The sequence below is a fragment of the Pogoniulus pusillus genome, unplaced genomic scaffold (genome assembly GCF_015220805.1).
Source record: "Pogoniulus pusillus isolate bPogPus1 unplaced genomic scaffold, bPogPus1.pri scaffold_138_arrow_ctg1, whole genome shotgun sequence".
NCBI classification, from domain to species: domain Eukaryota; kingdom Metazoa; phylum Chordata; class Aves; order Piciformes; family Lybiidae; genus Pogoniulus; species Pogoniulus pusillus.
The window spans coordinates 53,838-77,438 of NW_026974573.1; the positions used below are offsets into that span (position 1 = coordinate 53,838).

At 59.0% G+C, this 23,601-nt stretch overlaps 1 protein-coding gene across 3 annotated transcripts in view; it reads left to right on the top strand.

The window, feature by feature from the left end:
- The window catches only part of LOC135173923 (protein disulfide-isomerase TMX3-like), a 36,473-nt gene extending 14,736 nt beyond the window's left edge, over positions 1 to 21,737 (top strand). The window contains exons 3-10 of one of the 3 annotated variants that reach the window (XR_010301558.1): positions 11,849 to 11,991; positions 12,480 to 12,583; positions 13,040 to 13,185; positions 13,310 to 13,488; positions 17,663 to 17,822; positions 19,008 to 19,120; positions 20,013 to 20,142; positions 20,930 to 21,737. Coding sequence is in view for 2 of the 3 variants with exons in the window: in XM_064141137.1 (XP_063997207.1) it covers positions 17,756 to 17,822; positions 19,008 to 19,120; positions 20,013 to 20,103; positions 20,201 to 20,355; positions 20,930 to 21,043 (540 nt within the window). In the remaining variant the exon portion in view is untranslated. Of the gene's footprint in view, positions 1 to 11,848; positions 11,992 to 12,479; positions 12,584 to 13,039; positions 13,186 to 13,309; positions 13,489 to 17,579; positions 17,823 to 19,007; positions 19,121 to 19,499; positions 19,792 to 20,012; positions 20,143 to 20,200; positions 20,356 to 20,929 lie in introns of those variants that run through there. The other 2 variants (XM_064141137.1, XM_064141138.1) reach the window with 2 other exon arrangements.
- Positions 21,738 to 23,601: the final 1,864 nt, after the last annotated feature.

Sequence of the window (23,601 nt, forward strand, 5' to 3'; positions counted from 1 at the left end):
AATGGGAGGGACTGATGGAAGTGGGATGGGATTGGGAGGGACTGGTGAGGCGTGGGAGGAGACTTGGAGGGACTGAGAGGTAGTGGGAGGGAAGTGGGAAAGGATGAGGGATGGAGTGGAGGGACTGGGAGGGGATGTGGAGGGCCTGGGAGAGAGTGATAGGGGCTCGGGAGTTAGTGGAGGGGACTGGGATATACTGGGAGATAGGGGGATGGAGTGGGAGAGATTGGGAATGGATCTGGAATGGATTGTGAGTGAGTGGAATGGCAATAGAAAGGGACTAGGAGGGACTGACAGAGCGGGAGGGGACTGGGATGGAGCTGGAAAGGACTGGATTGGGACTGGGAGAAGACTGGAAAGGACTAGGAGGGCAGTGGGATGTAGTGGGAAAGGAGTGTAATGGGATAGTGAGGGACTGGGAAGGGGTTGGGAGTGAGTGGGTGGGATTCAGAGGAACGGGAAGGGAGTGGGATAGAGTGGGAGGGAGTAGGATGGGCTGGGAAGGGATCTGGGAAGGACTGAGGTGAACTGGGAGAGGAATGGGAGGGAGCCTGAGAGGTGTCAGGGAGGGGAATTGGACTGGGAGGTACTGGGATGGGACAGGGAGGGGATTTGGAAAGGATTGTGAGTGACTGGGAGGGGACTGGGCAGGTAGGGGGAGTGTGTGAAAGGTAGTTGGTGTGGCGTGGGAGGGGCCTGGGATATACTGGGAGCCAGTGGGATGGTCTGGGAAGGATTGGGAGGGGGCTGGGTGGGACTGATAGAGGACTGGGAGGAAATGGGAGAGGACTGTGAGGGACTGGAGTTGGACTGGGGAAGGACTCATCCCAGTCCCCTCCCAGTCCTCAGTCCCTCCCAGTCCTCAGTCCCTCCCAGTCCTGTCCCATTCCTTCCCAGTCCTCTCCCAGACCGTCCCAGTCCCAATCCAGTCCTTCCCAGTGTCTCCCAGTGTCTCCCAGTATGCCCCAGTCCCCTTCCAGACTAGGGTGATTGTGAGTGAGTGGGAGAGGCAGGGAGGGGAATGGGAGGGAGAGCTGGGAAGTGGGATGGGATTGGGAGGGACTGGGGAGGAGTGGGAGGAGACTGAGAGGGAAGTGGGAAAGGATGAGGGATGGAGTGGAGGGATTGTGAGGGACTGGGATGGCCTGGGAGGGGATGTGGAGGGCCTGGGAGAGAGGGAGAGGGGCATGGGAGTTAGTGGAGGGGACTGGGATATGCTGGGAGATAGTGGAATAGATTGAGAATGGATTGGGAGGGAATGGAGAGGGATTTGGAATGGATTGTGTGTGACTGGGAGAGGACTGGAATGGCACTAGGGACTGGGAGAGACTGGGAGAGGAGTGGGATGGGCCTGGAAAGGACTGGATTGGGACTGGGAGGGAAATGGGAGAGGATTGGAAGGGACTGAGAGAGGACTGGGTGGGGAGTGGTATGTACTGGGAAAGGAGAGGAATGAGATTGTGAGAGACTGGGAGGGGATTTGGAGGGAGTGGGTGGAATTCAGAGGAATGAGGAGGGATGGAGTGGGAGGGAGTAGGATGGACTGGGAAGGGATCTGGTAAGGACTGAGCAAAAGTGGGAGAGGATTGGGAATGGGACTGAGAGGTGCTGGGATGGGACAGGGAGGGGAATGGGAAGGACTGGTGGGAAGTGGGAGAGGAATGGGAGTGAGTGGGAGGGGATTGGGAGGGAATGGGAAGGGATCTGGAATGGATTGTGAGTGACTGGGAGGGGCCTGGGGACTGGGAGGGGATTAGGAGGGAGTGGGAGGGGACTGGGAGGGACTTGGGAGGTGAGTGGAAGGGGAGCGGGACATACTGGGAGCTAGTGGGATGGACTAGGAAGGATTGGGTGAGGCTGGGTGGGACTGGGAGTGGATTGAGAGGAAATGGGAGAGGACTGGGACTGGGATGGACCTGGAAAGTACTGGATTAGGACTGGGAGGGCAATGGGAGAGGACTGGAAGGGACAGAGAAGGACTAGGAGGGGGGGTGGGATGTACTGGGAAAGGAGTGGAATTGGATGGAGTGGGAAGGGATCAGGGATGGAGTGGAGGGATTGGAAGTGACTGGGATGGACTGGGAGGTAGGGGGAGGGGAGTGGAAACGTCTGAAAGGTACTCGGAGGGGCCTGGAAGAGTCTGTGAGGGGATTTGGAAGGACTGGGAAGGGAATGGAAGGGACTGGAAGGGGACTGGCATATGCTGGGAAGAATGGAGGGAACTGGGACAGGACTGGGCGGGAATGGGATTGACTGACAGGGAGTGGGTGGGGACAGGGAGGGGAAAGGGATTGACTGACAGGGAGTGGGAGGGGACAGGGAGGGGAATGGGATTGACTGACAGGGAGTGGGAGGGGACAGGGAGGGGAATGGGATTGACTGACAGGGAGTGGGAGGGGACAGGGAGGGGAATGGGATTGACTGACAGGGAGTGGGAGGGGACAGGGAGGGGAATGGGATTGACTGACAGGGAGTGGGAGGGGACAGGGAGGGGAATGGGATTGACTGACAGGGAGTGGGAGGGTACAGGGAGGGGAATGGAAAGGGATCTGGAATGGATTGTGAGTGAGTGGGAGGGGACTGGGCGGGAGAGGGAGGAGACTTAGTAGGGACTGGGAAGGGAATGAAAAGGGACTGGGAGGGTCTAAAAGGTAGTTGGAAGGGCCTGGAATGAACTGGGAGGGGACTGGGATGTACTGGGAGCTAGTGGGATGGACTGGGAAGGATTTGGAGGGGGCTGGATGGGACTGATAGGGGATTGGGTGGAAATGGGAGAGGACTGGGATGGACCTGGTAAGGACTGGATTGGGACTGGGTGAGGACTGTGAGTTGTACTGGGAAAGGACTGGAAGGGGAGGGCATGGGAAGGGCCTGGATGGGAACTGAAAGCGATCCCAGTAGGAACTGGGATGGATTGGGAGGGATTGAGAGGGGGTCTGGGAGAGACTGGAGCAGGATTGGGCAGGGACAGGGATGGGATTAGAGAGGGGCTGGGAGAGGTCTGGGAGGGAACTGGGAGGCACTGCAGAGGAATTGGGAGGGACTGGGAAGGATTTGGAGAGGTCTGGAAGGGAACTGGGAGGGACTGGGAGGGGGCTTGATGGGACTGGGAATCTTACCTGGAGGCGCTGGGAGCTGCTCTGGGGGCGCTGGGAGCCTCCAATGTGCCCCTGCTGCCGTTTGGTCTCCCTCCCCCCTCCCTCCCTCCCTCCCGGCGCTGACAGAGCAGGAGGGCCAGAGCCACGCTCTGATTGGCCAGTGGGGCTCAGGCAGCAGCGCTCCCATTGGCTGCGCTGGGCCAGCCCCCCAGTTTGGGAACAGTGCATCCCAGTTTGGGACCAGTCCCCCAGTTTGGGAATAGTGCGCCCCAGTTCGGGACCAGCCCCTCCCAGTTTGGGAACAATGCGCCCCAGTTCGGGATCAGTCCCCCCCAGTTTGGGAACAATGCGCCCCAGTTCGGGACCAGTCCCCCCCAGTTTGGGAACAGTGTGTCCCAGTTCGGGACCAGCCCCCCCCAGTTTGGGAACAGTGCATCCCAGTTCGGGACCAGTCCCCCTCAGTTTGGGAACAGTGCGCCCCAGTTCAGGACCAGCCCCCCCAGTTTGGGAACAGTGTGTCCCAGTTCAGGACCAGGCCCCCAGTTTGGGAACAGTGCGTCCCAGTTCAAGACCAGGTCCCCAGTTTGGGAACAGTGCGTCCCAGTTCGGGACCAGCCCCCCCCTAGTTTGGGAACAGTGTGTCCCAGTTCAGGACCAGCCCCCCCAGTTTGGGAACAGTGTGTCCCAGTTCAGGACCAGGCCCCCAGTTTGGGAACAGTGCACCCCAGTTCGGGACCAGTCCCCCCCAGTTTGGGAACAATGCGCCCCAGTTCGGGACCAGACCCCCCAGTTTGGGAACAATGCGCCCCAGTTCGGGACCAGTCCCCCCCAGTTTGGGAACAGTGTGTCCCAGTTCGGGACCAGCCCCCCCCAGTTTGGGAACAGTGCGTCCCAGTTCGGGACCAGTCCCCCTCAGTTTGGGAACAGTGCGCCCCAGTTCAGGACCAGCCCCCCCAGTTTGGGAACAGTGTGTCCCAGTTCAGGACCAGGCCCCCAGTTTGGGAACAGTGCGTCCCAGTTCGGGACCAGCCCCCCCCAGTTTGGGAACAGTGCGTCCCAGTTCAGGACCAGCCCCCCAGGGATCAGGGATGGAGTGGAGGGATTGGGAGGGACTGGGATGGTCTGGGAGGGGATGTGGAGGGAGAGAGGGGTAGGGGCTTGGGAGTTAGTGGAGGGGACTGGGATATACTGGAAGATAGTGGAATGGAGTGGGAGTGGATTGGGAGGGAATGGAGAGGGATCTGGAATGGATTGTGAGTGACTGGGAGAGGACTGGAATGGCACTAGGGACTGGGAGAGACTAAGAGAGACTGGGAAGGGACTGGGATGGACGTGGAAAGGACTGGATTGGGACTGGGAGAGGACTGGGAGGGAAATGGGAGAGGATTGGAAGGGACTGAAAAGGTCTGGGTGTGGAGTGGGATGTACTGGGAAAGGAGTGGAATGGGATTGTGAGAGAGTGGGATGGGACTGGGAGGGAGTGGGTGGGATTCAGAGGAACGGGGAAGGAGTGGGAGGGAGTGAGATGGACTGGGAAGGGATCTGGGAAGGACTGAGCTAAAGTGGGAGGGGCCTTAGAGGTGTCAGGGAGGGGAATGGGACTGGGAGGTGCTGAGATTGGGACAGGGAGGAGAATGGGAGGGACTGCTGGGAAGTGGGAGAGGAATGAGATGGAATGGAACGGGATCTGGAATGAATTGTGAGTGACTGGGAGGGGATTAGAAGGGAGCGGGAGGTGACTGGAAGGGGACTGGGATATTCTGGGAGCTAGTGGGATGGACTGGGAAGGATTGGGAGGGGACTGGCTGGGAGTGATAGAGGACTGGGGTGAAATGGGAGAGGACTGGGAGGAGACTGGAGTTGGACTGGGAAGGGACAAGGAGGGACTGAGAGAGACTGGAAGGGGACTGAGATGGACCTGGTAAGATCTGGATTGGGACTGGAAGAGGACTGTGCGGGAACTGGGAGAGGCCAGGAAGGGACTGGGAAGGACTGGGAGGAGACGGGGAGGGCATTGGGATGGAGTGGGAGTGGGATGGAGTGGGAAGGGGCCTGAGAGGTGTCAGGGAGGAGAGTGGACTGGGAGGGCATTGGGAGGGAATGGGAAGGGATCTGGAAGGGATTGTGAGTGACTGGGAGGGGACTGAGACGGAGTGGGAAGGGACTGGGAAGGTAGTGGCAGGATGTGAAAGTGAGTTGGGGAGGCCTGGAAGGCATTGGGAGGGACTGGGAGGGGACTGGGATGTACTGGGAGCTAGTGGGATGAACTGGGAAGGATTGGAAGGGGGCTGGGTGAGACTGGGAGGGACAGAGAGAAACTGGGAGGGGATTGGGAGGGAAGGGGAAGGGATGGGAAGGGGAGTGGGAAGAGGCTGGTAAGGACTGGATTTGGACTGGGAGAGGCCTGGAAAGGACTGAGGAGGACTGGAAGGAGACCGGGAGGGATTGGGTAGGACTGGAATGGGATTGTGAGAGACTGGGAGGGGATTGGGAGGGAGTGGGATGGAGTGGGAAGGGATCTGGGAAGGAGTGAGTGGGACTGGGAGGGATTGGGTGAGACTGGGAAGGGGCCTGAGAGGTGTGAGGGAGAGGAATGGGCCTGGGAGGCCCTGGGATGGGACAGGGAGGGGAATGGGAGGGACTGATGGAAGTGGGATGGGATTGGGAGGGACTGGTGAGGCGTGGGAGGAGACTTGGAGGGACTGAGAGGTAGTGGGAGGGAAGTGGGAAAGGATGAGGGATGGAGTGGAGGGATTGTGAGGGACTGGGATGGCCTGGGAGGGGATGTGGAGGGCCTGAGAGAGAGTGACAAGGGCTCAGGAGTTAGTGGAGGGGACTGGGATATAGTGGGATGGAGTGGGAGAGATTGGGAATGGATCTGGAATGGATTGTGAGTGAGTGGAATGGCAATGGAAAGGGACTAGGAGGGAGTGGGAGGGGACTGGGGTGGACCTGGAAAGGACTGGATTGGGACAGGGAGAGGACTGGAAAGGACTGAAAAGGACTAGAAGGGCAGTGAGATGTAGTGGGAAAGGAGTGTAATGGGATAGTGAGAGACTGGGAAGGGGTTGGGAGGGAGTGGGTGGGATTCAGAGGAATGGGGAGGGAGTGGGATGGAGTGGGAGGGAGTAGGATGGGCTGGGAAGGGATCTGGGAAGGATTGAGCTGAACTGGGAGAGGACTGGGAAGGGGCCTGAGAGGTGTCAGGGAGGGGAATTGGACTGGGAGGTGCTGGGATGGGACAGGGAGGGGATTTGGAAAGGATTGTGAGTGACTGGGAGGGGACTGGGCAGGTAGGGGGAGTGTGTGAAAGGTGGTTGGAGTGGCGTGGGAGGGGCCTGGGATATACTGGGAGCCAGTGGGATGGTCTGGGAAGGATTGGGAGGGGGCTGGGTGGGACTGATAGAGGACTGGGAGGAAATGGGAGAGGACTGTGAGGGACTGGAGTTGGACTGGGAAAGGACTCATCCCAGTCCCCTCCCAGTCCTCAGTCCCTCCCAGTCCTGTCCCATTCCTTCCCAGTCCTCTCCCAGACCGTCCCAGTCCCAATCCAGTCCTTCCCAGTCCATCCCAGTGTCTCCCAGTATGCCCCAGTCCCCTTCCAGACTAGGGTGATTGTGAGTGGGAGAGGCAGGGAGGGGAATGGGAGGGAGAGCTGGGAAGTGGGATGGGATTGGGAGGGACTGGGGAGGAGTGGGAGGAGACTGAGAGGGAAGTGGGAAAGGATGAGGGATGGAGTGGAGGGATTGTGAGGGACTGGGATGGCTTGGGAGGGGATGTGGAGGGCCTGGGAGAGAGGGATAGGGGCATGGGAGTTAGTGGAGGGGACTGGGATATACTGGGAGATAGTGGAATGGAATGGGAGTGGATTGGGAGGGAAGGGAGAAGGATCTGGAATGGATTGTGAGTGACTGGGAGAGGACTGGAATGGCACTAGGGACTGGGAGAGACTGGGAAGGGACTGGGATGGACCTGGAAAGGACTGGGAGGGGATTGGGTCAGAGTGGCAGAGGACTGGGGACTGGGAGGGACTTGGGAGGTGACTGGAAGGGGAGTGGGATATACTGGGAGCTAGTGGCATGGACTGGGAAGTATTGGGTGAGGCTGGGTGGGACTGGGAGTGGATTGAGAGGAAATGGGAGAGGACTGGGACTGGGATGGGACTGGAATGGACCTGGAAAGGACTGGATTAGGACTGGGAGGGCAGTGGGAGAGGACTGGAAGGGACAGAGAAGGACTGGAAGGGGAGTGGGATGTACTGGGAAAGGAGTGGAATTGGATTATGTGAAACTGGGATGGGACTAGGAGGGGAGTGAGAGAAGGTGGTTGGGACTGGGAAGGAGACTGAGAGGTGACAGAGAGGGGAATGGGACAGGGAGAGTAATGGAGGGACTGTTGGGAATTGGGAGAGGAATGGGATGCACTGGGCTGGAGTAGGAGGGCATTGGGAGGAAATGGGAAGGGATCTGGAATGGATTGTGAGTGACTGGAGGGGACTGAGCCAGAGGGAGCATACTGGGAGGGGAATGGGAAGGTAGTTGGAGGGGCCTGGAAGGGACTTGGAGGGGATTGAGAGGGAGTGGGAGGTGACTGGAAGGGGACTGGGATATTCTGGGAGCTAGTGGGATGGACTAGGAAGGATTGGGAGGGTGCTGGGTGGGAGTGATAGAGGACTGGGAGGGGACTGGAGTTGGACTGGGAGAGACTGAGAGAGACTGGGAGGGGACTGAGATGGACCTGGTGAGAACACTGGGAGAGGCCAGGAAGGGACTGGGAAGGTCTGGGAGGGATTGAGAGGAACTGGGAAGGACTTGGAGGAGACTGGAGGGCATTGAGATGGACTGGGAGTGGGGTGGAGTGGGAAGGGGACTGGGAAGGAGTGAGTGGGACTGGGAGGGATTGGGTGAGACTGGTAAGGGGCCTGAGAGGTGTGAGGGAGGGGAATGGGCCTGGGAGGTCTTGGGATGGGACAGGGAGGGGAATGGGAGGGACTGATGGAAGTGGGATGGGATTGGGAGGGACTGGTGAGGCGTGGGAGGAGACTTGGAGGGACTGAGAGGTAGTGGGAGGGAAGTGGGAAAGGATGAGGGATGGAGTGGAGGGATTGTGAGGGACTGGGATGGCCTGGGAGGGGATGTGGAGGGCCTGGGAGAGAGGGATAGGGGCTTGGGAGTTAGTGGAGGGAATTGGGATGCAGAGGGAGGGAAGTGGAAGGGACTGCAAGGGAACTGGGAGGGACTGGAGGGATTCGGATAGGTCTAGAATGGGACTGGGAGGGGACTTGTTGAGACTGGGATCCATACCTGAAGGCACTGGGAGCCATCTGGGAAGCACTGGGAGCCATCCTGGAAGCACTGGGAGCTGAACTGGGAGCACCATTGTGTCCCCTGCCACCATTCTGTCTGTCTCCCTCTCTCCCTCCCTCCCTGGCGCTGTGAGGGGAAAGAGCGGGAAAGCCAGGCTGCGCTCTGATTGGCCAGCGGGGCTTAAGCGGGAAGCGCTCCCATTGGCTGCGCTGGGCCCAATTCCCCCACTTGGTGTCCACTTTGGGCCCAGTTCCTACCAGTTTGGGAACAGTTTGTCCCAGTATGGGACCACTTTCCTCCCAAGCCCACCCAGTTCCCTCCCGTTTCCATCCCACTGCCCCCCAGGCCCTCCAAATTCTATCCCAATCCTTCTCATTTCCCTCCCAGTCACTCCCAGGGAGTCTGACTGAGTGGAACTGGGAGGGACTGGGATGGACCTGGGTTTGACCAGCAGGGATAGGGCACAGGGTGCAGACTGTCAGGGATTGTCAGGGACTGGGAGGTAATTGGTAGAGACTGGGAGGGAACTGGTTGTGACTGTGTGGGGATAGGGAGAGACTGGGATAGACTGGGAGGGATTGGGAGGAGACTGGGAGGGCATTGGGACGGGCTCGGAGGGAATGGGATGGAGTGGAGGGATTGGCAGTGACTGGGATGGACTGGGAGGTAGGGGGAGTTGAGTGGGAGCGTCTGAAAGGTACTCAGAGGGGCCTGGAAGAGTCTGTGAGGGGATTTGGAAGGACTGGGAAGGGAATGGAAGGGACTGGAAGGGGACTGGCATATGCTGGGAAGAATGGAGGGAACTGGGACAGGACTGGGAAGGACTTGGAGGGGATTTGTGCGAGACTGGGAGGAGATGTGGGAAGGACTTGGAGGGGCTGGAGGTGGACTAGGATAGAAATGGGATGCACCAAGAGGGAGGTGAGAGGGAACTGGGTAGGACTGGGAGAGACTGAGGGGGACTGGAGAGGAACTGGGAGTGACTGGGAGGGAGTGTGAGGCAATTGGGAGGCACAGGGAGGGAACCGATTGGGACTGCCTGGGGATTGGGAGAGACTGGGAGGAACTGAGTGGAACTGAAAGGCCCTTGGGGGCAACTGGGAGGGACTGGGAGAGGATCTGGGGGTTACTGGGCAGGACGGGGAGCGGAACTGGGAGAGACTGGAAGGGGATCTAGGAGGAACAGAAGGAACTGGGATTAGACTGGGAGGGACTTGGAGGGGATTTGTGAGAGGCTGGGAGATGTGGGAGGGAACTGGGAGGGACTGAGATGGAAATGGGATGGGCCAGGAGGGATGTGAGAGGGAACTGGGTAGGACTGGGAGGGACTGGAGGGATTTGAGAGGGATTGGGAGGAAACTGGAAGGGACTGCGGAGGAATTGGGATGCAGAGGGAGGGAAGTGGAAGGGACTGCAAGGGAATTGGGAGGGACTGGGCAGGATTCAGAGAGGTCTAAAATGGGCCTGGGAGGGGACTTGTTGAGACTGGGATTCGTACCTGGAGGCACTGGGAGCCATCCTGGAAGCACTGGGAGCTGAACTGGGAGCTGCCATTGTGTCCCCTGCCACCATTTTGTCTCCCTCCCTCCCTCCCTGACGCTGTGAGGGGAAAGAGCGGGAAAGCCAGGCTGCGCTCTGATTGGCCAGCGGGGCTTAGGCGGGAAGCGCTCCCATTGGCTGCGCTGGGCCCAATTCCCCCACTTGGTGTGCACTTTGGGCCCAGTTCTTACCAGTTTGGGCCCAGTTTGTCCCAGTTTGGGACCACTTCCCTCCCAAGCCCACCCAGTCCCCTCCCATTTCCATCCCACTGCCTCCCAGTCTCTCCCAGTCCCCTCCCATTTCCATCCCACTGCCTCCCAGCTCCCCCCAGTCCCCTCCCATTTCCATCCCACTGCCTCCCAGTCTCTCCCAGTCCCTTCCCATTTCCATCCCACTGCCTCCCAGTCTCTACCAGTCCCCTCCCGTTTCCATCCCACTGCCTCCCAGTCTCTCCCAGTCCCTTCCCATTTCCATCCCACTGCCTCCCAGTCTCTCCCAGTCCCCTCCCATTTCCATCCCACTACCTCCCAGCTCCCCCCAGTCCCTTCCCATTTCCATCCCACTGCCTCCCAGTCTCTACCAGTCCCTTCCCATTTCCATCCCACTACCTCCCAGCTCCCCCCAGTCCCCTCCCATTTCCATCCCACTATCTCCCTGCTCCCCCCAGTCACCTCCCAGTCGTTCCCAGTCCTTCCGGATTCCATCTCATTTCCCTGCCAGTCACTCACAGGGAGGGGAACTAAGAGGGACTGGGAGGAACTGGGACTGAACTGGGAAGGACTGGGATGGAACTGGGTGCGATTGGCAGGGACAGGGTGTGGGGTGCAAACGGTCGGGGACTGGGAGGGGATCCGCAAGAGACTGGAATTGACTGTGAGTGGATCTGGGAGGTACTGGGATCGGATCTGGGAGAGACTGAGAGGGGCTGGAAGGGACGGGGAGGAACAGAAGGGACTGGGATCGGATCTGGGAGAGACTGAGAGGGGCTGGAAGGGACGGGGAGGAACGAAAGGGACTGGGATCGGATCTGGGAGCGACTGGGAGGGACTGGAAGGGATGGGGAGGAACGAAAGGGACAGGGATCGGATCTGGGAGCGACTGGGAGGGACTGGAAGGGACGGGGAGGAACGAAAGGGACAGGGATCGGATCTGGGAGCGACTGGGAGGGACTGGAAGGGATGGGGAGGAACGAAAGGGACCGGGCGGGGATCTGGGCGGGACTGGGAGGGATAGGGACGGGGCTGGGATCGACTGGGAGGGGTTTGGGAGGGACTGGGCCGGTCCGGGCGGTATCTGTGTGGGCCTGGGAGCAGAGGAGAGCTTGGGAGCCATCCTGTGAGCACTGTGCGTTGTCCTGGAGCACTGGGAGGTACTGGGATCCATACCTGGAGGCGCTGGGAGCCGCCACGGAGCCCCCTGCGGCCGTTTTGTCTCCCTCCCCCCTCCCTCCCGGCGCCGTGAGGGGAAAGAGCGGGAAAGCCAGGCCGTGCTCTGATTGGCCAGCGGCGTTTGGGCGGGAAGCGCTCAGCCTCTGCGCTCTGGCAGGCTCTGGGGGGTCTCACTCTGGGTTTCGGTGTCCCCTTTGGCTCGGCCCCCCCAGCCACGGCTCCAGGGGTCTGGGGGTATCGAAAGCGCCTTTGGGGGCATCTAAAGGCATCAGGGGTGAGCTGAAGGGGGTCTGTGGGTATCTAAAGGAGGCCTGTGGCCATGTAGAGGGGTCAGGGACCCTCGCAAAGGGGTCCGTGGGCACCTAGAGTGGGTCTGGCGAGATGCAAAGGTGGAGGCTGTGCTTGCTGTGCAAGGCTGCTTGTGTGTGTGTGCTTTAGGTGTGGTTTGCTCTGGGGTGCAGTCAGTGTGTGCTGCTGTCCAGCCGAAGCACTGCAGAGCTGCTGCTTCTCCTTGCAGCACACGCTCAGAGGACAGGTCCCTGGATTGCAGTGCTGCTCCAATGGCCTGTGGTGGCTGCAGGCAGCCGCGGCCCGGGGAGCCCAAGACTCAGCGTGTGGAAGGGTTGGGAGCAGCCCTGGGTGCCTGCAAGGATTCGGGAGGTGAGCTGAGCAGGTGAGATGGATCTGAGACACCTTTCAGAGCAGCTGCTGTGAGTATCTGGAGTCTTCCTGCAGCGTTGGTGCAGTTAAAGTAGAGAAAGCAGCTCTGGAAGGTTTGTGCTGCATCTTCCATCCAGCTGCGTTCTGCAGCCCCTGGGAAGGTGTTGGTTGGTAGAGCGCATCTGTGGGAGGTGTGAAGGGAGCTGGGGGTCTGCCTGCCTGCACAGGGAGAGCTCAGCTGTCTCTGCTCGTCACAGTGCTAGAGAGCAGCTTTCAGAGCTCCGCAGCGTGCTGGAGCTGCTGCAGGAGGATCAAATGGTGTCTGCCTCCCAGACACAGGGAGAGCAGCGTGGAGCCTCCTCCTGTCTGCTTCGTCCATGTGGCAGCTGTCCTGGCACTTGTCATGCCAGTGGAGTAACTGAGCCATGCCGAGAGAGGGGAGGAAATGCAAAGCAGTGGCCCTGAGACAAATCTCACTCTTCCCACAGGCCCGAGCAGGTCTGAAACCCTGCCACGGAGAGGCACAGGCCCCGCAGCAGTGCCTGCATTTCAGCAGCTGCCCATCGGAGCTAAGCACAGCCTCGGCTCAGAGGTGAGGGCATGGCTGTGAGAGTGCAGCTGTCACCAGCACCTGCTCCTCTCCGTGCTCCAGTGGGGCCAAACGTTTCAGATCCACTGCTCCTCTGGGGACTGCAGCACTGAGGACTAATTTGAGGGTGGGTTTGTGTTGGGTTGGTTGGTTTGGGTTTGGTTGTTTTTTTCCCAGGTGCCAAAGCATCTGGGCCGTCTCTGATCTCACTAATCCCTTTTCTGTCATAAATGAAGCTTTACCAAAAAAGTTACAGTCGTGTCACTTCCAGCCTGATCTGCATGGCTTGAGCAGCCACTGCCAAAGAGCAAAGCCTTTGTCAGGGCTCTCGGAGCAGCTCATTTGTTGTGTGTGTGAAAAAGGCAACCAAGTGTCAGGGGTTGTCTTTCCCATCTTCTGGTGGGGTGCTCTGACGTGCTTTATTTCTGTCTGGCTGTCACTGGTACGTGTCCCTGGCAGCTCAGGAGCATGTCTGCTGGGCAGTGCTGGGGGCCAGGCATCCCTCCTGTGTGTGCATGGCCCACATGGCAGCACGCTGCAGTCAGAGCTGACTGTGTGCACTGGAGGTGGAGTGTTGGAGTGGGATCAGCTCAGAGGTCTGCAAGGTCAGTGCATGGCAGTGGAAAATGAAATGCTTTGGCAGTGTTTTTACTGGGGGCATAGGAGCGTGCCCTCACCTTCACAGTGTGAGTAACTGAGCTTTGTCCTTGGTTGTTTCACTCTTGGCAGGTTTGCACTTTGCTTTCCACTCCACTGGCCAAGCCAGCCAGATGTGCAGCAGCAGCGGGATGGGCACGAGGGCCCCAGCTGCTGCGGTGAATCCGTCAGCACAGACGCTGGTGCCGCTGCAGCCTGGCCCTGCAGCCTGGCAGGGTGATCTCCTTTGGCTCGGCTCCTGTGGGCTCCAGGTAGGGTTTGTCTGTGTCTGCCAGGAGGGAAGGGTTGAAAAGGAGATTGCTCAGTCAGAGCTCTGACCTAGTAGCTGAAGATTCTGTCCAATGCAGATGCTAACAGAGCAGCTGGATGAGCAGAAAGCCTCTCGTGCAAACGGTTGTGGAGTGCTTCTCTCTGTTCCCTGCTGCTGGGAGGTGCTGACAGGTTAGAGTTAGTGGAGGGGTGTGAAGAATTTGCAGGGATCTCTAAGGGTCTGCAGACCCCTTTGAAAGGTCTGAAGTTGTCTGTAGATGTCTCTAGGGTGCTGCAGGGGTCTGCAGGCACCTCTTAAATGTCTGGAGGGGTCTGTAGCTGTCTGTAGAGGTCTCTAGAGCTTTGTAGAGGAATGTGGGTGCCTGCAGCTGTCTCTAGGGGGGTGTGGAGGTCTGCAGGCACCTTTCAAATGTCTGGAGGGGTCTGTAGAGCTCAGGCAGGGTCTGTAGATTTTGGCAGGGTTCTGTAGGAGTCTCTGGGCAGCTTTTAAAGGTGTGGAGGGGTCTGCAGGTGCCTGTTGAGCTTTGTCCATGTCTGTGGTGGTGTGTAGGTGAGTGTGGGTGTCTGCAGAGGTGTGAAGGGGTCTGTAGCTGTTTGTCAGGGTCTGAGAGAGTCTGCAGAGGTCTGTAGAGTTGAGTAGGTGTTTGGAGGTTTCTGTGTGGGTCTGTAGGTGCCTGCAGGCATCAGTGAAGGCTCTGGAGGGGTCTGTAGATGTGTGCAGGGGTCTGTTAAATATCTGGAGAGGTCTGGATGGGTGTGGGGAGCTCTGTAGGGATCTGTATGTGTTTGCAGGCACCTGCAGGGGTCCGTAGATGCCTGTAGGGATTTGCAGGGCTCTGTTAGTTCTCTGTAGAGGTCTGCCTGGGTCTGGAGGTGCCTTTTAATGGGTCTGTGGAGGTCTGGAGGGCTCTACAGAGTTCTGCAGTGGGCTGCAGTGGTCTGTTAAAGGTGTGGAGGGGTCTGTAGGTGTCTGCATTCAGTGAAGGAGTTCTTTGGCTCCAGGACACTTTTGTCCAGTGTCTCTAAAGTGTGACTGTCCCAAATGAGATAGAGGTGCACTGGCAGCGTGTTTGCAGGTGGCCCCAAGCTGAGTGGTGCTGGAGAGCAAGCCGAGGGGCAGGATGGCATCCAGGAAACACCTGGGCAGGCAGGGGAGCTGGGCCCAGGCGAAGCTTGTGAGGTTCCAGGAGAGCAAGGGCAGGGTGCTGCGTGTGGGCGGGAGGAAGCCTGCCTGTGCCTGCGGGCTGGGGGCGGAGGCGATAAAGAGCAGCCCTGGGGGTGCTGGGGAGAAGCTGAGTGCGAGCACATGGTGTGAGCTTGCAGGCCAGGAGGAGCCTGTTGGTGTCTGCAGGGCTGTGCAAGCAGCTGTAGGAGTCTGCCCAGGTCTGTAGGTGTCTGCAGGGGTCTTCTAAAAGGCCTGGAGGCTTTTCTGAGTGTGCAGAGGTGTGCGGGGGTCTGGAGGCATCTGTAGGTACCCTTAGGGGCCTGGAGGGCTCTCTGGGTGTCTGTGGAGGTGGTTAGGGGTCGGTAGAGGTGTCTGTGGTGCTGTAGGTGTCTCAAAAGGCTGTGAAGGTCTTGAGGTGCCTTGCAAAGGTCTCGAGGTGTCTGTAGGGGTCTGCAGGGTTCTCTGGCAGTCTGTAGAGGTCTGTGGGGGTCTCTAGGGGCCTCTTAAAGACATGCAGGGGTCTGCAGGGCTCTATGGAAAGGTCGGGAGGGGTCCCTAGAGGTCTCTAGGAGGCTGGAGGGGTGTGCGAGTGTCTGTAGCATTCAGCAGGTGTGTGGAGGTTTCTGTTCTGGGCCCGCAGGTGTCTGCAGGCATCTTGTAAAGGTCTGCAGGGGTCTGTGGAGCTCTGTCAGGCATCTGTTAAGTGTCTGCAGGAATCCATTGAAGGTGTGGAGGGGGCTGCAGGGCTCTGCAGAGGAGGCTGTGGCTGTGTGTAGAGGTCTTAGGGGTGTGAAGAGTTTGCAGGGGTCTGTAAGGGTCTGCAGAGCCCTTGGAAAGGTCTGAAGTTGTCTGCAGGAGTCTGGAGATGTCTCTAGGGCACTGCAGGGGTCTGCTGCTGCGGGAGGAGTGGGCTGGCGGAGCCACGCCCCCTCCCTGGCCTTTCTTGCCTGGCTCTGGTTGCTGCCTGTTTATTTGCATAGCCACACCCCCTGTCCCCTTGCTGTCTAGTCCTCGCCCCTTTCTTTCTGAGCCACGCCCCCTTCCCTGTTCTGTGTCTGGTCCCCGCCCCTTCTCCTTGGCCACGCCCTCTCCCCATGCTGTGTCTAGTCCCCGCCCCCTCCATGGGCACACCCTCTCCCCATGCTGTGTCTAGTCCCCGCCCCCTCCATGGCCACGCCCTCTCCCCATGCTGTGCCTGGCCCCGCCTCCTCGGCCCCGCCCCCACCCCCCAGTAACTAATAATATGGTGACAGATTTGGAGCTTCCTTTGGAGGAGGAGTTCAGGAGGTGGCTGCTGATTGGTGGATTGTGGTGGGCGTGGTTTGCCGCTTGTTCTGCCTTCCTCATTTGCATAAATTTCAATATCAGGCTCTGCCTTTGAGTACCTTGGAGATGTGTTGGGGATTGGGGAGGGGTTACCGGAAGGGTCAGCAGCTGATTGGTGGATGCTGTGGGGGCTGTGGGCATGGTCACCCCTGTGCCCCGCCCCCTCATTTGCATACATGAAGGCAGGGTCCACCTGGTGGAGTTTGGTGCTTTATTGGGGGGGGGAACTGGTTAGGACGGGGAGGGTCAGCAGCTGATTGGTGCGTCCTCTGGCATGGGCGGGGCCTGCCCCTGCCCCGCCCCTCCGAAGCGCTCGATGGTCTCCAGCACAGCCCCAGCAGCTCCAGGAAGGAGGAGACCTCCCCCCGCAGGCCTCCAGCCCCCCGGGAGACCCAGAGCCTGCAGGGGGAGGGCTCAGGGACCCCCAGACCCTCCTTAGGACCTCCCAGGGACCCCCAGACCCACCCAGGGACCTCCCAGGGACCGCCAGACCCTCCTAGGGATCTCTCAGGGACCCTCAGACCCACCCTGGGACCCCCAGACCCTCCTAGGGACCTCCCAGGGACCCGCAGACCCACCCACTGGCCTCCCAGAGACCCCCACTCACCTCCTTGTATGCCCCCACTAATCCCCCAGCCCCTCCCCGTCCCCGCCCAGCGCCCCCCAGTGCCCACTCAGGCCCTCAGCTTGTCCCCGCAGCACTGCAGCCTGGCCTGGGGGCGCTGCTGAGGCCTCCCCCAGGGCCGGGCTGGGGGCTGCAGGCCTGGGCCCAGCGCCCTCAGTGCCACCTGTGCCAGGCCAGCAGGCAGTGGCAGCAGCACCTCCCTGGCAGGGCAGGTCAAGGAGCCTCGGGGGAGGGACTCCAGCACCTCCCAGCGTCCCCCCAGTCCCCTCCCACTGCTCCCAGTCCCCCCCAAGCACCCCTGGGACTCTCTATGGCACCCACAGACCCTTCCCCTACCCCCAGCCACCTCTGACCCCCGTCAAAACCTCACCCGGGGACCCCCATGACACCCCCAGACCCTCCCTCTGCTCCACTGCCCCCTCCCCCCAGCCACCTCGGACCCTTCCCAAGGCGCCCCCAAACCCCCCCAACCCCGGGGCCGCCTACAACACCCCCAGACCCTCCCCATACCCCCTTCAGCCACTTCGCCCCCCCCCAAATCCCCCTGCGACCCCCCCAAGCGCCCCTGGCAACCACTGACTCATCCCCAGACCCTCCCCCCACTGCTCGCCCCCCCCCAGCCACCTCATCCCTCCCCCCGGGACTCCTCAAACCCCCCTGGGGCCCCCCCGAAGCCCCTCTGGGACTCTCCAAAACCCCCCAGCCCCTTCCCCCGCCCCCCCCCCGAGCCCTCTCGGACCCCTCCCGGGACCCCCCAACTCCGCCTAAGACCCCCCCGGGGCTGGGTACAGCCGCAGCAGCTCGCTCCGCGCCGCCATCTTGCCTCCGTGCCGTCACTTCCGGCTGGCAGGCGACGCTCTGGGCTCTCCTCTCACTGGTCAAAGCCGCTCTAGGCCTCCGAGGTCCTCCAGGCGCCACTGCGAGCGGCTCTGGGCCAAAGCAATGACTGTGCTCAGCTGCAGGGATGGATTTGCCTGCACTCAAGCTGCTGCTGCCAGAGCCCCTCCGTGTCAATCTGTGCTGCCGTTGGGTTCTGCAGCTCTCTCCAGCAAGCATGGCATGAGCTGAAGGAGCAGCAGGAGCAGCATGGCCGTTCCCCAGGCAGCAGGAGGGTTCAGCCCAGCACCAGCTCATGCGGGAGGAGCAGATGCTGAGGAACATCCCCCACGAGACGCAGGTGGCCAAAGAGGCTGGGTCAGGTAAGGCTTTGTGTGGAGTTTGTGCTCCTTCTGGCAGTCAGGTGCACCGGTTCTGAGGAGTAGAAGCATGGAGTGGTTGCTGTTGGAGAAGAGCTTCCAAATCATCCAGGGCAGCCCTTAAGGCAGCACTGCCAGGTCACCCCTAAAGCATGTCCCTGAGCAGCACAGCTGTAGGACTTTTCCTCCCTCCAGGTAGCTGCAGCCAGCAGTGAGCTCACTGATCAGACTCTGTGCTCAGAGCAGAGCTGCTGCAGCCCTCTCAGCATCTTGGTAGCCTCCTCTGCACTGGCTCCAACACTTCCATGTCCTGGTTGTGCTGGGGGCTCCAGAACTGCCCCCAGGACTGCAGATGGGGTGTGAGGAGAGCAGAGGCAAGGGGCAGAATCCCCTCCCTTGCCCTGCTGCCCACACTGCTCTTGCTGGAGCCCAGCACAGGGTTGCTGTCTGGGCTGCACTCACACTGCAGGCTCCTCTTGAGCTTTGCATCAGCCCAGACCCCCAGGGCCTGTTCCTCAGGGCTGCTCTCAGCCGTTCCCCATCCAGCCTGGAGTTGTGCTTGGGATTGTGCCCACCCAGGTGCAGGACCTTGCACTTGGCCTTGATGAATGCCATGAGGTTGGCCTGGGCGCACCTCTGCAGCCTGCCCAGTTTGTAACTGGGGCTGTAAAGAATGGTTATGCATTGCCTGTGCTTCTGATTTCAGGAGAGTCCCATTTCATTCTTGATGCTTTCTTTAAGAGAGGCATACAACTGAGCTCCCTCAGAGAAGCAGCATGAAGTGCATGAAGGATGCTGGCTGCACTCAGTACAGACAAGGCACATGGGAGTAGGTTAACAAGATGCTTGACATTTGCCCTTAATGGTCATTGTCTTCAAATGCATCATTCGGGAGTTAAGTTGCTTGGCATTTGCAGTTGACTACTTCTTCTCTGGCCTTTGGAGTGAAGGAAGGGAAAAACCAGAGTTGAAGATGTCAGCTCTGTAAGTTTTCTCTGGGTGATCAAAGCATGCACAACATCCTGTGCTTGTGCTCTGGAAGATTCTAGGAGCTTCCCGGGGACTCAGGGAGCACAAGTTCTGGATTTCTGTGGGCTGTCTCTAGATGAACACCTGAATGCAGTGAATCTAAAAGCAGCTGTCTCTCATTTGAAGTTAAAGTGATGTGACTGATCTGGTGCTTTATAGGTGCCAAAAAGGAGACCTTCTTCACCTGCTTCTCCTGTGCAAGCTCTTCTGTCTGTCTGCTGAGATGTTTCTGCCTGTTTCTCTGGCAGAGAAGTGTTTGCTTTTTTGGCTGGGTAAGTAGGAGATTTGTTTTGTTGATTTGCTTTGTTTTGTCGCTGAATACTTGGTGCAGCTGGCCTCAGATGCTGTTTGTTCACAAAGGACACACTACTGTGTGATTGGTGGGCATAGAAGCAGTAATTGCTGACAGAAGCACGCTTGTGACCTTGGCTGTAAATTCATGAACAGGCATTACAGTGTTTCTGTCTCTGCAAGCCAAAGTACTCTCATGCTGAAGAACTTCTTCCTCAGATCCACTCTGAGCAGCCCTGCTCTCCCTCAGCTTGAAACCATTCCCCTTGCCCTGTCTTTAGACACCCTTATGGAAAAAGTCCCTCTGCAGCCTTCCTGCTGCAGGTTCCCTTCAGGTGCTGGGAGGTAGCTTTAAAGTCTCCCTGGAGTCTTGTCCCCTTCAGGCTGAGCAGCCCCAGCTCCCTCAGCCTATCCTCTTAGAAGTGCTCCAGCCCTTGGCTCATCCTCGTGGTCCTGCTCTGAACTGGTTCCAGCAGTTTTTCGTTCTTCAGCTGGACTGTGGCCATGTGGAATGTTTTGGGTTGTGCTTTTGCCTTTGCATGCTGAAAGACTTCCTGTGTTACCTTAGTAGTACGTTTCATGTGCAAGGTTCCTGTCTGTGATCTCTTGCTGCTGGGGAAGTCATGAGCTACCTGTGGGGGTGTGAAATGCAGTAAGCTTCCATCGCGTTGCCTGCACGGATGTGAGGGGACAAAGTACTGCTGAGAAGCTTTTCTGTACCATTCTCTTCCCCCTTCCCCTCTTGCCTTTAAGGGAACACACACAGGGAGAAGCTCACTGAGCACCCTCTGACATGCTGTAGGAATTCTTTGCTTTGCAGTGTTTTACACTGTGGCTCTTCAAACCTGTAACCCATCTGCTTTCCATTGCCAGCGAGCTGACCATCCGTACTACCGTCGCCTTGAATGCCTCCAACCAGCAGTGTTTGCTGCCAGACAGACACCTGGAGAAGACAGAGGACATGGTTAAGTTCATGGAGGATATCTTGGATGGTGCTGCTGAAGTAAGTCTTTGTTGTGGCTTGAGATATATTGGTTGGTGTTTGGTTTTTCCCCCCTTAGCTGCGGTGGCTCCGATTGTTACGCCGTGTGATTTATCTTCCTGTCCTGGCTGTCTTCCCGTGCTGGGTGCTGGCAGTGAATACGTGGTGAGGAGTGCTTGGGGTGTGCCATCCTTTGCTGTTCGCACTGTGGGAACTCCAAGAGCCATGGAATGGGTGCGTTATGAGTGATGCACAATTAATAACCAATATTAATGTTGGTATCCAGGCAAAGGTCGTTAATAACTACAACCAACCTGTTTCTTATCATTCAGTCTCTGCAGAAAGCTTATTGACAAGGTTCAAAGCACACAGCTGGGGTATTTGTACACTTAGAATCATGGAATCAGCCAGGTTGGAAGAGACCTCCAAGCTCATCCAGCCCAACCTAGCCCCAGCCCTCTCCAGTCAGCTAGGCCATGGCACTAAGTGCCTCATCCAGGCTTTTCTTGAGCAGCTGCAGGGACGGCGACTCCCTAGGCAGCCTCTGTGGTCTGAGAGTAGAGCAGCAACTTGCTGTTAGTTTGCTGTGATGGTCTCAAACAGCTGTGGGAGAGTTTGGCATGAGCCTGTTGGAATGCTTAGCCTTACTGGAGGAGCTGGGAGCGTCTGGGCAGCATGAAATGCAAGAGCAATTGCTTTTCACTTCCTTCTTAAGGGACTTAAGGGTTGGGAGGTCTGAAGAATGAACTGTTGGGATCATAACTGCAAAGTGTCAGCAGTTTTGACATGGTTCCATTTGACATTGCAGGCACAGGCTGGTGATGGACTTCTGCAACGAAGCAAGAGAGTCATCTATGAGGCCAAGGCTGCTGTAATGGTAGAGTGTGGGAAGCTTTCTCCTGCAGCGGAGCATGAAATGTAAACATCAGGCCCTGTGATGGGAAGTGTCCGTGGGTCTTACCGATTCCCAGGGGCCTAAGCTGGCAACCATGAGCAACCCACGCACAGCTGTCAGGGGGTGGAATCTGCCGGCCCCCGGGGCGGACGCAGCCCCAAGGGGGGCTGACCCTGGCCAGCCCCCCTGGGTGGTACTCACAGGTTGTTTACCACAGGTAACCTATCTCTGCCTTACACATAACTTGGGGCCAATCTGTACTGTCCACTTCTGCCTGCCCCAGGCTGGCTGGAAACACCTCCTCTGAGCACTATATAAGACACTGCACTACCCTAATAAAGTTGTACTGATGCACAGATGCCTGGAAGCTGCTGTCTCGAGTCGTCAGTACCCCGATCTCGCTGCTCGCCAGCCTCCGTACTCCGACAGTAGAGTTCATTGCTTATTCAGTGAGGTGATGCTCTTGTCAGTCAAGAAGGACTTAGTTGCAGAGGCTTTAGAAATGCTTTGATGTAAGCTTGTTGCTATGCTGTGCCGAGTGTATCTATTGTCACTATTTAGAACTAGGCTTAAACCAAATGAACTTCTGGATTAAAACAGCCAATCATGTCTGCCACAGTTCTAACTGTTCCACCTGCAGGAATGTCACATTTTTCACTCTGCTGTTAGTCTGACATATTTTAAGGGACAGAATCATGAAAATCCAACCTCTTTTCCTTGAGCTTTTTGCCATCGCTTCAGAGGTTCTTTTGTGTTCTGAGCAATGTTTTGGTTTCAGTCTGTCCCAGTCCTCTGTCAGCCTCCCAGCCAAGAAATCTCTGCTCCTGGTGAGGCGGAGCAGCTTCTGTCTGTTGTTACTTGTCCTAGTGCTGAGCACCACCAAGCAGCAGCTGGCACCTTGGTGCTGACCCCTGCCCCTCGGGAATGTACAGACGTTAATGAGATCCCTTCTCTTCCCCAGACTAAACAGCCCCTCCCTCCTCTTCACTTTCCCCCCTGCCTCTCCTCCTCACTCTCCTCCCCTCCTCCTCTTCACTCTCCCCCTCCACTCTCCCCCCCCTTCTTCACTCTCCCCCCCCTCCTCTTCACTATCCCCCCCCCCCTCCTCACTCTCCCCCCCTCCTCCTCCTCTTCACTCTCCCCCCCTCCTCCTCCTCTTCACTCTCCCCCCCTCCTCCTCTTCACTCTCCCCCCCCTCCTCTTCACTCTCCCCCCCCCCTCTTCACTCTCCCCCCCCCTCTTCACTCTCCCCCCCCCTCTTCATTCTTCCCCCCCCCTCTTCACTCTCCCCCCCTCCTCTTCACTCTCCCCCCCTCCTCTTCACTCTCCCCCCCCTCCTCTTCACTCTCCCCCCCCTCCTCTTCACTCTCCCCCCCCTCCTCTTCACTCTCCCCCCCTCCTCTTCACTCTCCCCCCCTCCTCTTCACTCTCCCCCCCCCCTCTTCACTCTCCCCCCCCCTCTTCACTCTCCCCCCCCTCCTCTTCACTCTCCCCCCCCCTCTTCACTCTCCCCCCCCCTTCACTCTCCCCCCCTCCTCTTCACTCTCCCCCCCTTCACTCTCCCCCCCCTCCTCTTCACTCTCCCCCCCTCCTCTTCACTCTCCCCCCCCTCCTCTTCACTCTCCCCCCCCTCCTCTTCACTCTCCCCCCCCTCCTCTTCACTCTCCCCCCCCCCTCCTCTTCACTCTCCCCCCCCTCCTCTTCACTCTCCCCCCCCTCCTCTTCACTCTCCCCCCCCTCCTCTTCACTCTCCCCCCCCTCCTCTTCACTCTCCCCCCCCTCCTCTTCACTCTCCCCCCCTCCTCCTCTTCACTCTCCCCCTCCTCCTCTTCACTCTCCCCCCCCCTCCTCTTCACTCTCCCCCCCCTCCTCTTCACTCTCCCCCCCCCTCCTCTTCACTCTCCCCCCCCCTCCTCTTCACTCTCCCCCCCCCTCCTCTTCACTCTCCCCCCCCCCCCTCCTCACTCTCCCCCCCCCTCCTCTTCACTCTCCCCCCCCTCCTCTTCACTCTCCCCCCCCCTCCTCTTCACTCTCCCCCCCCCTCCTCTTCACTCTCCCCCCCCTCCTCTTCACTCTCCCCCCCCTCCTCTTCACTCTCCCCCCCCCTCCTCTTCACTCTCCCCCCCCCTCCTCTTCACTCTCCCCCCCCCTCCTCTTCACTCTCCCCCCCCCTCCTCTTCACTCTCCCCCCCCCTCCTCTTCACTCTCCCCCCCCCCCTCTTCACTCTCCCCCCCCTCCTCTTCACTCTCCCCCCCCCTCCTCTTCACTCTCCCCCCCCCTCCTCTTCACTCTCCCCCCCCCTCCTCTTCACTCTCCCCCCCCCTCCTCTTCACTCTCCCCCCCCTCCTCTTCACTCTCCCCCCCCCTCCTCTTCACTCTCCCCCCCCTCCTCTTCACTCTCCCCCCCCTCCTCTTCACTCTCCCCCCCCCTCCTCTTCACTCTCCCCCCCCTCCTCTTCACTCTCCCCCCCCTCCTCTTCACTCTCCCCCCCCTCCTCTTCACTCTCCCCCCCCCTCCTCTTCACTCTCCCCCCCCTCCTCTTCACTCTCCCCCCCCCTCCTCTTCACTCTCCCCCCCCCTCCT